At 45.3% G+C, this 15,101-nt stretch overlaps 1 protein-coding gene across 2 annotated transcripts; it reads left to right on the plus strand.

Annotated features, from left to right (window-relative positions):
- Positions 1-1,573: 1,573 nt before the first annotated feature.
- On the plus strand, positions 1,574-11,016 carry LOC136483311 (putative disease resistance protein At3g14460). 2 transcript variants are annotated; one of them, XM_066480326.1, is made up of 6 exons: positions 1,574-1,787; positions 1,943-2,600; positions 2,980-3,153; positions 5,721-8,253; positions 8,342-10,501; positions 10,593-11,016. In XM_066480326.1, exons 2-5 carry the CDS (start codon positions 2,309-2,311, stop codon positions 10,479-10,481), a joined length of 5,139 nt encoding a protein of 1,712 aa, XP_066336423.1. In that variant the 5' UTR covers positions 1,574-1,787; positions 1,943-2,308; the 3' UTR covers positions 10,482-10,501; positions 10,593-11,016. The 2 variants fall into 2 exon arrangements, with proteins under 2 accessions (XP_066336423.1, XP_066336422.1); XM_066480325.1 differs by having other exon boundaries at positions 1,574-2,600.
- Positions 11,017-15,101: the final 4,085 nt, after the last annotated feature.

The following is a 15,101-nucleotide window of genomic DNA, read 5'->3' on the forward strand; positions in this document are numbered from 1 at the left end:
CTGGCAAACAAGAGATGAAAAATCAAAAAAATGCGCATCTCCTCAAAACCAGATCAGAAGTCAACGACCACTTACATGCTCAAGCAGTGGACACTTGTAAAACCTCTTCCCCTTGCTGCCAGGCTTCTGCGACACGCGCCCGATGAAAACGGTTCCGCACTTGTGGCAAGGAACCAAGGGCAAGAATCCAGCTTGGTCTCTATAGGGGTCGAGCGACAGCGAAGCTGGGTGCGGCGCGCCGAACGGTGTGGAATGCGAGCTCGATGCCATGGCACGAAGCTAGGGTTCGTCGAGATGGGGAATGAGGATGGGGAGAGAGACTGACGAGAACAAGAACGGGGAAGGAAGAAGACGACCGGGGCCGAGCCGAGCTGGTCCAACCGGACCACCTAAATGATAGGACTCAGGCCGGCAGGGGTAAAAACATCTCTTTACTGTGCTTTCTCTCTCCCGATTGCTGTTTTTCTTTATTTTAATGGAGGCGGTGTCCACTGGCAAACATTCGTGATTTCATAATGGTATTCAGCAAAAGCAAGTGTTGGCGGTGTGTTGCAGCCAATTTGTTATTTTCGCGATGTCCCACAGCAAAAATTGCCTAAAATATATTGAGCAATCGATTCTCGCTTTTCATCTCTTTTTCATGACTAAAGTGGTTGTCTATGACTACTATGTGACCCACCATCGATCTGAATGATTCAATGTTCCTGTAACTAAAAAACAGAAGAAAAAAGACTAATTCCTATCATACTGCTCTGGACTCTGGTGCGGCCATGAAGGGTTTGAATGTGAGGATAAGTCCAAGAAACTCGATGACATTCAGAAGAAAGAACACCATCTGATCACCTGTGTATATGGAATAAGACGAAAGTTTATACCGCAGTAAAATCTTGCATTACCTCTAGTACATGGAAACTCAATTAGTTAAGTAGCTAAGAAGTGAATTTTGCCATATATGTTCAGTCCCTACAAAAATGTCCAATTCAGATGCAATAAAATGGGGGAAACATTTATTAATCTATATTTATATCTTAATTTAGAAGGACAAAAATTCTCTCTCCTACTTTTTTTGTCCGTGAACCCATCCCACCACACCTCACTCTCCTCCGCATGCATCTCACTCTTGGTGTACTTGTGTTCAGTTCAACTATAGACCCCCAAGTCAATAGTTACACAGGGTTTGATCTCTTGGTAAAAAAAAAATGTATATTTCTCTTATATTTATGTAGCTAAGGAAAACCAAAAGACCACATGGTATAATAACTATAACTTTTTTTTTGTCATCAACGCGGGAAGAATTCCAGCGCCCTGAGGCCCTCCAGGCCTCTACTACTATTTGATTTGATTGCTAATGCTGGATCTCAGCGATAGTTTCAGCCTGTTCGTTTGTTGGTTTCAGCCAGCCCAAACCAGTCAGTCAACAGTATTTTTCTCTCACAATAAACTAGCATCAGTCAGCTCAAACCAGCCCAGAAATCAACCAGCGAACATACCGAGGGTGAAGTGTCTTCTCTCTTTTTTTTTTTTGAGAGAGAGAGAGAGGACGGATCTGAACTGTCTGAGAATTGCGATTCTCCTACACCATCATTGTGGTCTGGGACCTCAGTGATCCATTCTAGGCGACCTCGCTGCCCGTGTCTGGGACAGAGAGCTAATCGATGGAGGAGGAGGAGAGCGGGGTGCGGCGCTCGGGCGCTGTCTCGTCGATTTCAACGTCCTGACTCCGCTCCGGCGCCCCCTCCCCGTCCGGATTCCACGCAGCCGCCGCGCGAACGGCCAGCCATTGACAGGTAATTTACTTCAAGTGCTGAGCTTGTGAGCTCTCTCCCTCCCTCCATCTCATGCTCACTCACTCCCAACTGCTTCACGCGGCGCCGGTCCGGTGCCTCGCACTGATGCACGCGCGCGTCGTTTCGTTTCTGGGTGTCTTCGCATGTGTTCTCAGAAACATAATGACTTTAAGCTATAGTGAGGACCAGTTCTCCGGGTTATCCACCAAGCTCACTCAGGCAGCTTCCAAGAAACTTCATTGCAGAATCACAGGCAGCTGCTTTATGAGGGACAACTAGTAGTGGTGGGTAGGTGACATCACGACCTAGTGTTTGGACTTTGGAGGCCACAGACGGGTGGACGTACGTGTCATTCACTGAAGTGGCCATCACTACCATTGAGCAGCGTTGAGTTCAGATATTAGTGCAGCTGTGCACCTAACCTCCCATCCCATCCATTGTCTTGTACTATACCGCAAAGCTATTCAGCAAACAAGACCAGTCTCTCCGCCCTCTTCCTGCTTCCTTAGGTGCACTGAGAGATGATGGGGGTGGTGGATGCTTCCATAGGGTGGCTGGTGCAAACCATCCTTGGGAGCCTCTTCACTGAACAGATCGAAGCCTGGGCTCGTGGTGTTGGGCTTGACGAAGATGTGAAGAACCTCAAGTCTGAGATGAGGAACGTGCAGATGGTGCTTGCTGCAGCCGAGGGGAGGAGGATTGACAACAAGCCACTGGCCCGGTCCCTGGATGACCTCAAAGAGCTGCTTTATGATGCCGAAGATGTGATGGACAAGCTCGACTACTATCGGCTTCAACAACAGATCGAACAAGGTACCTCACTCAGATCATGGATGTCCTGTACTAGTGTTCCATGTTTCTTGCCTTACTTCTGCCTTTTACAAATTGTCACGCCTACTTAGTCTTCTGTTTATCCTGCTACTGAGTTTATCTCTCTTGGTTAATTGTGGTTTCTTTTAGATCTTCAAAGGGCGCAACTAACCCATGCCGTGGATTCGGCTTGTAATCGGATCGTTTCTTCTATCTTAATATAATGACGCGCAGTTCTCATGCGTGCTCGAGAAAAAAATGTGATTCCTTTTCACATGCCTTAACTTGTGCCAATTGTTAGCTGTTTCAAAGTAATGGCTGTTTTTTCTTTAGTGCTTTTCTTTTGCTTGTTCACATAACAACCGCCAATTTGCTTACGCAGGGGATGGTTGTACGAGCCCTGAGAAGAGGCCTGCGTCTTCTTCCGCTCCATCTATTTTTCAACGAGCATGTAGTACTACGAGCCGAGTTATTAGTTCGGCCTTGCATGGAGGAAAAAGGAAGAGAGAGGAGGAGCCAAGTCATTGCACCATGCTCCAACAACAGATCGAACAAGGTACCTCACTCAGATCATGGATGTCCTGTACTAGTGTTCCATGTTTCTTGCCTTACTTCTGTCTTTTACAAATTGTCACGCCTACTTAGTCTTCTGTTTATCCTGCTCCTGAGTTTATCTCTCTTGGTTAATTATGGTTTCTTTTAGATCTTCAAAGGGCGCTAATGTGTCAAAAAAAAACTAACCCATGCCGTGGATTCGGCTTGTAATCAGATCGTTTCTTCTATCTTAATATAATGATGCGCATGAAGGACTGAAACGGTGACCAGAGGGGGGGGGGGGGTGAATGGAAGCCTCAAATTTCTTTCGAAAACTTTGGCCGCTGTCCCAAAATCAAACCCCAAAGCTAAGCACACGGGAGAGGAGAGATCCACGAGCCAACAAGGTGGCTGGATGTCTACGGTGATGACCAATAGACACAGCGGGACCCTCGAGAAACAACCGAGCCAAGCCCTCGAGGAAACACCTCAAAGCCGAGAAGACTGGACAGGGCCGGACTGTCTGCAGTCCAAGGGCAGACTGTCCGCGGAGAGAGGCCGGACTGTCCGCGGTCTGTGCCGGACTGTCCGTCGGCAAAATCTTCGAAAACAGACAGACGAGAAACAGTTCTGTCCAAGAATTTCACCACAGCAGCGGACTGTCCGCGGTCAAGGCCCGGACTGTCCGCAGGCAAATTCTCAGAAAACAAACAGGTGAGACACAGTTCTGGTCTGGACTATTTACTTCAACAGCGGACTGTCCGCGTCTTAGGGGCGGACTGTCCACGCTTGTGCTGAAGCAGAATAGTACAGGCACCCGAACTTGACTGTTCCCGACCCCGACTGCCGGACTGTCCGCAGTCAGGGCACGGACTGTCCGCGGTCTGCGGGACAGAGCTCCCCAAAATCGCCAAGAACACAAATTTGCCCGATTTGCGACCAAATCAAAACCAACTGCCACCAAAATTGAACCAAGGTATAACAAGGCAGTAGGGAAGCTACTCCTAAGAGATCACCGCTTAAAGATTTGTCAATCGACAGGAAATTTGGATCACCCAAAGAACACCGCTTTTTCGACTTCAAAAATTGAATCGCCCGATCTATGAACTCGTGAGGTTTCAGTCAAATTCCTTCATTGGAAGGGCTCAACTCACGTCCTATTTCACTCCAAATCAATCGGTTTGACTCAAAACACCCCACAAATCACGAATCGAGCAAGAACGTGAGAAGGGGTGGAGAGGAAGAAGCAAGAACGCGAAGAACACAAACGGAAATTGCACAAAGAGATCATACCACGAATCCCGGAGGGCACGAGGAGGTTAGGGCCTCCATTCCCGCAACAATCTTCGGTTCAATTACACGGATGTGGTAGCTAAAACATCCGAGGACCTCTTGAGAGAGAGAGAGAGAGACTAAAGAGCGGGAAGACCTAGAGAGGTGGAAATGAAATGGCAAGAGGTGAGAGAGAGGTCAGGGTGGTTGGGGCACCCTCATCCTTATTTAACAGGGGTATTATATAATCCCAAACTGCCTCCGGGTAAATAGAGAGAACCACATAACCTTAAGGCATTATGGTCCAACTCTGTCTTCTGTCGATCGGACGGCCCCGCTTCCTGCACAGATTTGTTTCGCCTCGACGCAATCTATGTGATTCCGCCACGTGCCGCCCCGTTCCTCCTCGGAACATCCGCCTGAGTTTTGAGGCCCAAACCCGAAAACCGTCCTCCGGTGGTTTTGCGGCCCAAACCACCAAACCCGCTCGCGAGTAGCGTCCTCCATACGCGTCCCCCGCTCCTCGACACGTGTCACCGCCATCCTTGATCTCCCAGCCGCCAAGTCTTCTAGAGCCTCCGCTCGACTTGCACGTCCGCCGTCTTGACTCGGTCAACACGGTCACTCCTCCATGTACACTTGCGCTTGTCGATGTCCCCAGGTGTCAGCCACCGCGGCTGGTCCTCCGGCGCTCCGGTCCCTCAGTCGAAGCCTCACGTCCGTCCTTCACCGCTCCCGGTCCATCGGCATGGTCCGTTTCTACTTGACCTTCACCTCTCCATCGACCACCGCCTCCGAGCTCTACACCTGCGCACCACAAGCCAAGAGACATGTTGTACAACCCAACTGACGCCAAGGTTAGTTCACCAACTCAACCCAAGACGCGAATCAGTTTGACAATCACTCATCACACAAGATCACATGGTCACATATCAACCATGTGTCCACAGCGCAGTTCTCATGCGTGCTCGAGCCTTAACTTGTGCCAATTGTTAGCTGTTTCAAAGTAATGGCTGTTTTTTCTTAAGTGCCTTTCTTTTGCTTGTTCACATTTTTAGATAATGGATAAAACAAATATCCGGCCTCTACATCCAAGGATGTACACAGCCCATTATTACAAAGTTTTGGATGAAAAAAAAATGAGAAAGCCATAGTCTTATAGATCGATCAGGACGCTAGTTCAAACAATATAAATGTTTCCATCCTTTATTAGATATCTCTAAAGCAATAATTTCCAATTTCTTGCTCATCGTTGAGAGTGCGTCCTTGGCTGTCTCATCACGCTGCAGCATAACAACCGCCAATTTGCTTACGCAGGGGATGGTTGTACGAATCCTGAGAAGAGGCCTTCGTCCTCTTCCACTCCATCTATTTTTCAACGAGCATGTAGTACTGCGAGCCGAGTTATTAGTTCGGCCTTGCATGGCAGAAAAAGGAAGAGAGAGGAGGAGCCAAGTCATTGCACCATGCTGCCTTATGATATTCAACTTGACATTTCTGAGAGGATCAAGGGGATAGTAAATTGTTTACACAAGCTTGGCAATTCTGTGCGGGAGGTTCTTCATCTAGAGATCTCAAGCCCCATTGCAATGAGAAACCAGAATCAGTATGTGGCCATGAACACACGTCTGACAACTTCTGTTCCAATTGAAGACAAGGTATACGGAAGGGATGCGGAGAGGGACAAGATAATAGAGCTGTTAATAAATGGGAAATCTGAAGACCTACAAGTTCTGCCTATAGTTGGCATCGGTGGTGTTGGGAAGACAACACTTGCCAGATTTGTGTACAATGATCAAAGAGTCAAAGACCATTTTGATTTGCGAATGTGGGTTTGTGTATCGACCAACTTCGACAAAGTGAGGCTAACACGTGAGATCTTGGAGTATGTATGTACAGATAGACAGCAGTACGAAAGAACCACTAACTTCAACATACTGCAGCAGATGCTTCTGAAGAATATTGAAAAGAAAAGATATCTGCTTGTATTAGATGATATGTGGGAGGACAAGGACAGAAGCGGATGGGTTAGCCTGTTAGCTCCACTGAAAGACAATCATGCACCTGGTTGCATGATTTTAGCAACAACTCGAAGACCATCTGTCGCAGAAATGATAAGCATAATGGATCCGGTCCAAGTGAATGGTCTGGATGAAAAAGATATTTGGTTGTTCTTCAAGGCTTGTGCATTTGGTAATGAAAACCATGAGGGCGATCCTAGTTTGCAATCCATTGGGCAACATATTGTTAAAATACTAAAGGGTGTTCCCCTAGCTGCACGAAGTGTCGGTGCACTTTTGAGCAGAAATGTTGGCTACGAGCACTGGAGGACAGTTCAAAACAAATGGAAATCTCTTCAAGAAGATACTGATGATATTTTACCTATCTTGAAGCTCAGTTATGATTTTTTACCGGTCCACCTGCAGCAGTGTTTCTCATACTGCTCTCTGTTTCCAGAGGACTATAGATTTACTAGGGGATTTTTGGTCCATGTTTGGATATCACAAAATTTTGTGCAGTGTCAAGACTCTACCAAGAGATTGGAGGAAACAGGGATGCAATATTTGGATAACTTAGTGGATTTTGGCTTTTTCCAAAAGGTTGACTCGGACTATGTCTTGCATGACCTAATGCATGAATTGGCTCAGATGGTTTCGCTAAATGAGTGTGCCACTATAAATGGATCCAACTCTACGGACTTCCAACCAAGTGTTCGCCATTTGTCAATAGATGGACATTGCAGTATCCCCTATGACAAGTTTCAGAACATACTAGAGAATGTTGGGTTTTCAGAAAAATTGAGGACCTTGATGGTTTTCGGCAGAAGCAGCATACATTTATTAAGGTTCCTACACACTTTGTGTATGAAGTCAAAAAGTTTACGAGTCGTGAGGATTTATGTGACCCATGACGATGTCAGCCCTACAATTAGTTTCTTAAATCCGTGTCATCTTCGCTACCTTGAATTTGTTTGGGCAAATGTGGACCTTCAGAAAAATATCGTTCTTCCTCAAGTTTTGACAAAATTTTATCACCTTCAATTCTTCAACGCCGGCATTGGAAGCAATATTTCTGTACCTACTAGTATGAATAGTCTCATTAATTTACGGAATATTGTTCCCCATGAGAAAGTGCACTTAGAAATCGCTGGTGTCGGCAAGTTGACCTGTCTTCAGTGGCTAAAATTCAAGGTTCGAATTGATGATGAATTTGATATAAATCAACTTCGATCCATGAATAAGCTTGTAACTCTTGAAATTTCTCAACTTGAAAATGTGAAGACCAAAGAACAGGCCAGCGGAGCTAGGCTGATAGACAAAGAGTATCTGCAAAAGTTGTCCTTATCGTGGAATGATATCAGTGTGGTCCTTGATCCTTGTGCAGCTAGGAGAACAGAAGATGTGCTTGAGGGTCTTCAACCTCATGAGAACCTCGAAAGACTATGTATAACTGGGTACAAGGGCGCTAACTCACCAACCTGGCTTGCCGGTAATGTGTCTATTAAGATGCTGAAGATACTTCGTTTAGAGAAGTGCAAGGAATGGCGATTTCTCCGTCTTCAATTGCTTCCGTTCCTTAGGAAGCTAACAATGATCAGGATGTTGAACTTGGTGGAAATTTCAATTCCTTCTTTGGAAGAGTTGGTCTTGATTGAGATGCCAAGATTGGAAAAATGTCTTGGTACTTATGGGATGGAATTGACGTCTCGACTAATGATAATTATCATCAAGGGCTGCCCTCAACTGAACGAGTTCACTCCTTTCCAGAGTTACTCTTCTTTCCATGCCGAGCAAAAGTCATGGTTTCACTCTCTCCGCAAACTGGCCATCTGTTATTGTCCTCGTGTAATGTAAGTATTCTTCTTTAATTTTGCTTGAATAGTATTGCATTAGTACGCATTTGCAAATTTTGGCACACTTAGATAAATGATATTTCAGGAACTGGGAAATCCTTCCACTGGGAGGAATGCCACTCAAGGCGTTGAAGTTAATGGACCTGCATCTTGTGAGAGAATTGTCAGTTCATTCTTCTCTGGAGAACTTGGAGTTGATTAAAATGCCAAGACTAGAAAGGTGCAGCGGGCTGACGGTTCCTCCATCTCCTCCTTCACTGGAGGAACAGAATGTGTGTCTATCTAGTCTCCATACACTCATCCTCCAAGACTGCCCTAGTCTGATGGTCTCCCGTCCGCTACCACCTTCTGCTCATGTACGGCAAATTTCCATCCAAGGAAAACTATCAATAAAGTCAAGCAGCCGCAACAGAGTATCGGTCAACATAGTATCCAGTGAGTCGAGTGTGCTGGATGACCGGATCTTAGCATTCCAAAATCTTAGGGGCATGATATCGTTGAGCATAGAGAATTGTCCAAAATTGATTTCTATTTCAAGTGCAAGTTTCAGCCAGCTCACTGGTTTAGAGTCTTTGAGGATACACAACTGCTCTAACTTGCTGAAGCCACCCACCACATTAGAGGCAGCACCGGAAACCTTTCCTGCCCTCCCATTTCTCAAATATCTCAACATTTCTGCTTCCGGCATATCAGGGTTGTGGCTGACTAAAATGCTTCCTCATTTGCCGTCCCTTGAGCATTTGAGCTTACATTATTGTCCAGAAATAAAATTGTTATCCATCAGTCAACCTACAGAAACAGAAGGAAGCTGCAGTTTGTATTCCGCAGTGGCATTGTCAGCAGAAGAACAAACACTATTGAAAGTGCCATGTAACATCCTTTGTTCTCTGAAGAAGCTAACTCTGTCTAGTTGTGTAGATCTGGAATTTTATGGTGGCAAGGGAGGATTCGGAGGATTTACCACTCTTGAGAAGCTAGTGGTTCATGGTTGCCGAAAGCTGGGTTCATTGTTGGTGAGCAGGACGAAAGATGACATGGATGTTGCATTACTCCCACCGTCCCTTAAGGGGCTAAGCATTTCTGGTTGTCCCAACCTGCAGCTGTTGTTGGCGAGGGATACGAAAGATGATACTAGTAACGTGGATGTTGGGTTAGCCAAGTCACTTGAAGTGCTTTCTCTTGGTTGTCTCCCAGAAAACTTGCAGTCCTACTCCCCTAAAGGCTTGGTCGACCTCAGATCCTTGAACCTCTGGGATAGCCCATGTTTGAATTTTGTACAGCTCCATTCGTGCACGGCCTTGGAGGATCTGCATATTTGGGGGTGTGAACAGCTTGGTGCATTGGAAAGCTTGCAATTCCTCGCCACTCTTCGAAGCATGAAAATTTCAAGGTGTCCACAGCTGGGTGCGTTGGAGGGCTTGCAATTGCTCAGCTCTCTTGGAAGCTTGGAAATAGAGATGACTCCTGCGTTATCTGATGCATGGGAGCGGGATCCAAAGCTACAGGAGCAAGAACAGGGTGGAAATCAGATTGGACTGCTTCCTCCGTCAATTACCAGACTTGTGATCCGGAATCTCACAAACAATGTCCAGTCCCGTCTGCTATCCTGTCTCCCTGCCATAACTCAACTAGCAGTACGGGAAAGTCCAGAATTGACATCTCTACAGCTTGGATACTGTAAGACACTGACAGAGTTAAAAATTAGAGATTGTGAGTCGCTTGCTTCGATCGAGGGCTTCCAGTCCCTTACAAACCTGACGTCCTTCACAGTAGCTGCCTCCTCAGGCTTACCTCCATGGATGGAGCTTTTGTTGCAGCAGCAAGGGGCCTGTGAGGTCTTGTCTCGACTGGAAAGACTTGTGATACTTGGGGACACCCCTGTCGTTACAATGTCCTTCTGCAAACAGCTCACGTCTCTACGATACCTAGATTTCTGCGGAAACAGGACGAGCCAGATGGTCAACCTAACGGAAGAACAGGAGAGAGCGCTCCAGCTTCTCACCTCCCTCCAACATCTCCACTTTGGGGGCTACCCGAACCTCCTGTTACTTCCTGCTGCAGATCTGCGAAGCCTGGTCTCCCTCAAGTCCCTGACAATCTTTTCCTGTCCAAGCATCTCGGGGCTGCCGGAAATGCCAGCTTCATGTAGACTTCGTGTGGGTGATTGCAGCGAGGAACTAGCTCAGAGATGCAAAGAATGGGAGGAACGGAGAAGGGAGGATTAACCTCAGCGGTTACTTCCAAGGTACTACGCTTTGTCTTGAGAATAAATTGGCACCCTCACCCTCCTCTCGCTTATATATAAAGTAATAATTACTCAATTAATCGCTCTGCAGACTGCACTCACACGAGACGTTGTACATGCATGTGCTGCTGCGCCTACCGTCTTGGATGTTCAGCTCAAATATTTGTGCGTGGCAGGTGTCAACGTGCATGTCATACAGACATTTGGTCTTGATCAATATGGTTGGTGCAGATATTGTGCGTCTCCTGGATCGCGGCTGCCTAGTTTGTCTTACTGCTATCTTTGTTCGTTGGTTTATTCGTCGCTGCCATTTTACCTTCTCACGGGCATGAATGGGATTATTGGAGACATCCGGTGCTACCTGTTCAGCACTCATCTTGTATTTGTTTCAGTTGTGCCATTAATCGTCCAATGTGCTTATTTAGACCAGCATGTATGATTGCTGTTAACTTCAAGGACAGACGATGTATGTTTGTACACAATCTTCATTCAATTCTAGGATGTGCATTATTCTATCCTTTATTTATCTATGGGCTGCGACTATTTCTATTGCTGCTGTTTATTTGCACTTGCACAATTTTCTTTTTTGCTGCTGCTGTCTGTTCGGTTCAGTGAGCCATTACGTGGCTTGAATGAAAAGTTTAAGACAGTGTTGCAGCCTGATGCAATCGCCTTGCATTGTGAAAGGTGGTTATTGAATTCTGAGGTATGGTTAGTACAACAATCCAGACAAGAAACAAAACTATTGCATCAAGAAGGCATGTAAACTACGTGCAAATAAATCACTGTGGAGTCACCACTGCCCACTGCGTATGCATATCATCAACGCTCATAGTTACAGGCCTGTGGTTGGCTGCTGGCTGCTAATGCCATCGCGGTTTTCCCAGCTGCATCTCCGAACAACTCTCTTCTCTTCTCTTCTTTTCTTTTCTTAATGTAAAACTAATCTCAGGCGTGGTTATCCTACCATGATTGAGCCCGACAACATCCATTGTCTAACCTGGCTAACCATGGTGGTCCACTTTTTTAGGGCCATTGATTCTCTGTACGAGTAGGACAGCGAAGAAAAGAGGAAGAGCCCGAGAAGAAAGTTGAGTCACAAATATAAGGCCGGTCTCAATAAATAAATAAATAAATAAGAGTTTCATGAGCATTAAATAAGCTGATGTGGCATAATATGGATGATAAGAGACATGATAAAAATTTTATGGGATGGAGATGAAACTTTTATACATTGTTTCAACGCATGAGAGTCTTGGAAATAGTGATCCCACTGAGACTAACCTAAACATACTTTTTCATTCCATATTACCCAATTAGCGGTACAACACTACAGGAATGTCCTAGAAATACTTAAAAATAATAACTTTATAAGGGTATTTTAGTGATTTATTCTAGAAAGCACATCACCTTCGTAAGTCGTAACCATGTGTTAGTCCAAGGTACCAAAATATTTAGAGATCGATGGAGGTTAGTAACTATCGTTAGTCACCTAGTCACAGGTACATACATCTTTAAGTAGTTTCAATCAATTTTTTAAAGATTTATAATATATGACGAACTAAGGTCTTTATCAAGCTGAAAGCGAGGATGGCAAAGTTCTTTCCACATTGTGCTGGTGTTGCAGAAGCAAACTCGAACTTAATTTTCTTCTATACGCAACCCAGTTAGCTTCATTGATCCCTGCTACATTTCAGCCCAAATCGATATTTTTGCCTCTTCATTCATCAGCCCAGTTAACTTCACTGGGAGCCTGCTAGATTTCAGCGCAAACCCCTCACCGCCGTCTTGTAATACCAAAGCGTTACGCGTCCATGTCGCCGCGCCGCCGCCGCATTCCGCCCCGTCGTCGTCCATTCAAGGAGACCTCACGGGGGGGGGGGGGGGGGGGGGGGGGGGGGGGGGGGGGGGGCGCGGAACGAGGCGTTAGCTCGTCGTCGTCACCCGCTGGCGCCCCCTCCCTGGCCAGATCCCACGCAGCAGCCGCACGAGCGGGTCCGGCAATGCCAGGTGAGCGGCGGCGGCTGCTGCGTGAAGTGCCTCCCTTCGTCTCACGCTCACCCCCTCCCACCTGCTTTCGTGCAGCGGCGGTGGGATGCCCGTTCTTCAGCTTCAGGTACTGTTCCCTGTTTACATCTGCTGCAAAAAAATTTTTTTTTTCCTCCACTGCCTTGCCTGTTGTTCCATCGGTGTCATAACGGAATACTTCGCTTTGGGACAAAGTCTAGCTTTGTGATGCCCGGACTAGCAGTAGTTTTTCCCTTTGTTGCTTCATGGCAAATACGTGTTGCTAGGTGCAGACTACTACATACATGCTTATCTGGAAAAGAAGAAGGAAGCAACGCAAGAAGGCATCAGTCAGCTTCCACTAAACTGCTTTGCAGAACCGAATCATTAGTGCAGGTGTGGACCCAAGACTTGACTCCCCGGCCTCTACCCTCAATTGCCCTGTATACTCCACACAGACATTTCAACGCGTTCATTCCTCTGAATCGGTCTGTTTGGTTTCTCCTCGCTCGTGCCTGCTGCCTTAGCTGCACTGGGGGATGTGGTGGGAACTGCTGTAGTGGATGCTGCAATCGGATGGCTGGTGCAAAGCGTCCTTGGCAGTTTCTTCACTGGAATGATGAAAGCATGGGCCCTTCTGAAGAATCTTGAAAACAAAAGATTCCTTCTGAAGAACCTTGAAAACAAAAGATTCCTGCTTGTATTTGATGACATGTGGGAGGAAAAGGACAGGAGAGGATGGTTTAGCCTTTTAGCTCCACTAAAACACAATCGTGTACCTGGTTGCATGATTTTAGCAACAACCCGAAGACCATCAGTTGCAAAAATGATAGGAACGATGGATCCGATATCAGTTAAAGGTCTGGATGAAAAAGAATTTTGGCTTTTCTTCAAGGCATGTGCATTTGGTAATGACAGCCATGAGGGCCATCCTAGTCTGCAGTCCATTGGGCAGCAGATTGTTATAGCACTAAAGGGCTGTCCACTAGCTGCATGGAGTGTCGGTGCACTTTTGAACAGAAATGTTACCTACGAGCACTGGAGGACAGTTCAAAACAAATGGAAATCTCTTCAAGAAGATACTGATGATGTTTTACCTATCTTGAAGCTCAGTTATGATTTTTTACCGGTGCACATGAATTTGATTGCAGCCCCATCTGCTGCTACTTATGTTTGTTTCTGTTGTGCCATTATTTAATCGTCCCATCAGCATATTTAGGCCAGCAGGTATGATTCCTGTTAACTAAGGGCAGACGATGTTTGTTTGTACACAATCTTCAAGAAGAAGAAGAAGAAGAAGAAGAAGAAGAAGCATTATTTCATTCTTCTTCGTGTATCTGCCACTATTGTCTCTCTCTGTCCATTTTAACACAATAAATATATACTCCCTCAGGTCGTCTTGACTTTTTCACATTTTAGATGCATAGTTCTCTTTTTAGCCTTAGCTTAGGCATGGGTCGGTTTTTTTAGTTGCTTGACTTTTGAATCTTGTGCTGCCTGAGCCACTTCTGGGTGCAGGTAAGCTCCTCTCTTCTTAATGAAATCTCAGGCACGTTTGCGAAAAAAGAAGCGTGTATCTTGGTGTATAGCAAAAGCTATGTATTTATAGAAAATCTAACATGACTTATAATTTGGGACGAAGAGAATAGATACCTTGTAATCTACGTCAGGTTGTGAAAAATATATTAATTACTCTAAATTTTTTTATCTGTATTTATAATTTTCTCCCGCTAGCTACGTGGCACCCTGTCTTCAATGCATATAGTTAAAACCTTATCTTGGTACTTGATTCGGAATATGTCTCGTGATGTCTAGATTTTGACTTTTAACTTTTTTTTATCTTGTTAGTTGCTACATTTTTTAATTCTCACGATAAGTTGAAATTTGTGTTTCTTGCATCTTTCTTTCATTTTCATTTTTATTCAAAATAAAAAAATTTAGGTTGTAGATTGCACTTCGAATGGTATATGCGGACGTTTAAGCCTAGGCCATAGTGCTCAAGAAATAACACTAGAGTTTGAAGTGAGATTTACGAGGGATCAATAATGTTAGACTCAAGTTGATATTAATATTGACTTGTGACTGCATAACTTCATCAATTTGGCTTGTGACTGCAAAGAAATCTCATGATCAGCTCTAACCTATTTCGTGAGGGTTAACATAGACACTCACCTCTAATTAGTAATCTATGTATGCATCTAATATTAATATTAAAGAGTGAAAAATATCTTTCTTCTACTCACACTCTCGATATCTGTCCATCCCTCACTCCAAGTCCTAACCTTTTCAATTTAAGTTTGGAGCTATTATGTCATGGCCTAGGCAACCAAGCCTATTTGCGTCGTAGCACCACTCATGTCATGGCCAAGCCTTTTTGCGTCGTGGTGCTCATGCAGGAACGTGGTTTGTTTTTCATCTTTGCCCTTGTTTAGTTCCACCTCAACTTCCAAAAAGTTGCTACAGTACCTGTCATATCGAATGTTTGCGGCTCGTGCATGGAGCATTAAATGTAGACGAAAAGAAAAACTAATTGCACAGTTTGGTGGGAAATTGCGAGACGAACGTTTTGAGCCTAATTAGTCCATGTTTGAAC

This window comes from Miscanthus floridulus, chromosome 9, assembly GCF_019320115.1.
Source record: "Miscanthus floridulus cultivar M001 chromosome 9, ASM1932011v1, whole genome shotgun sequence".
Classification (NCBI taxonomy): domain Eukaryota; kingdom Viridiplantae; phylum Streptophyta; class Magnoliopsida; order Poales; family Poaceae; genus Miscanthus; species Miscanthus floridulus.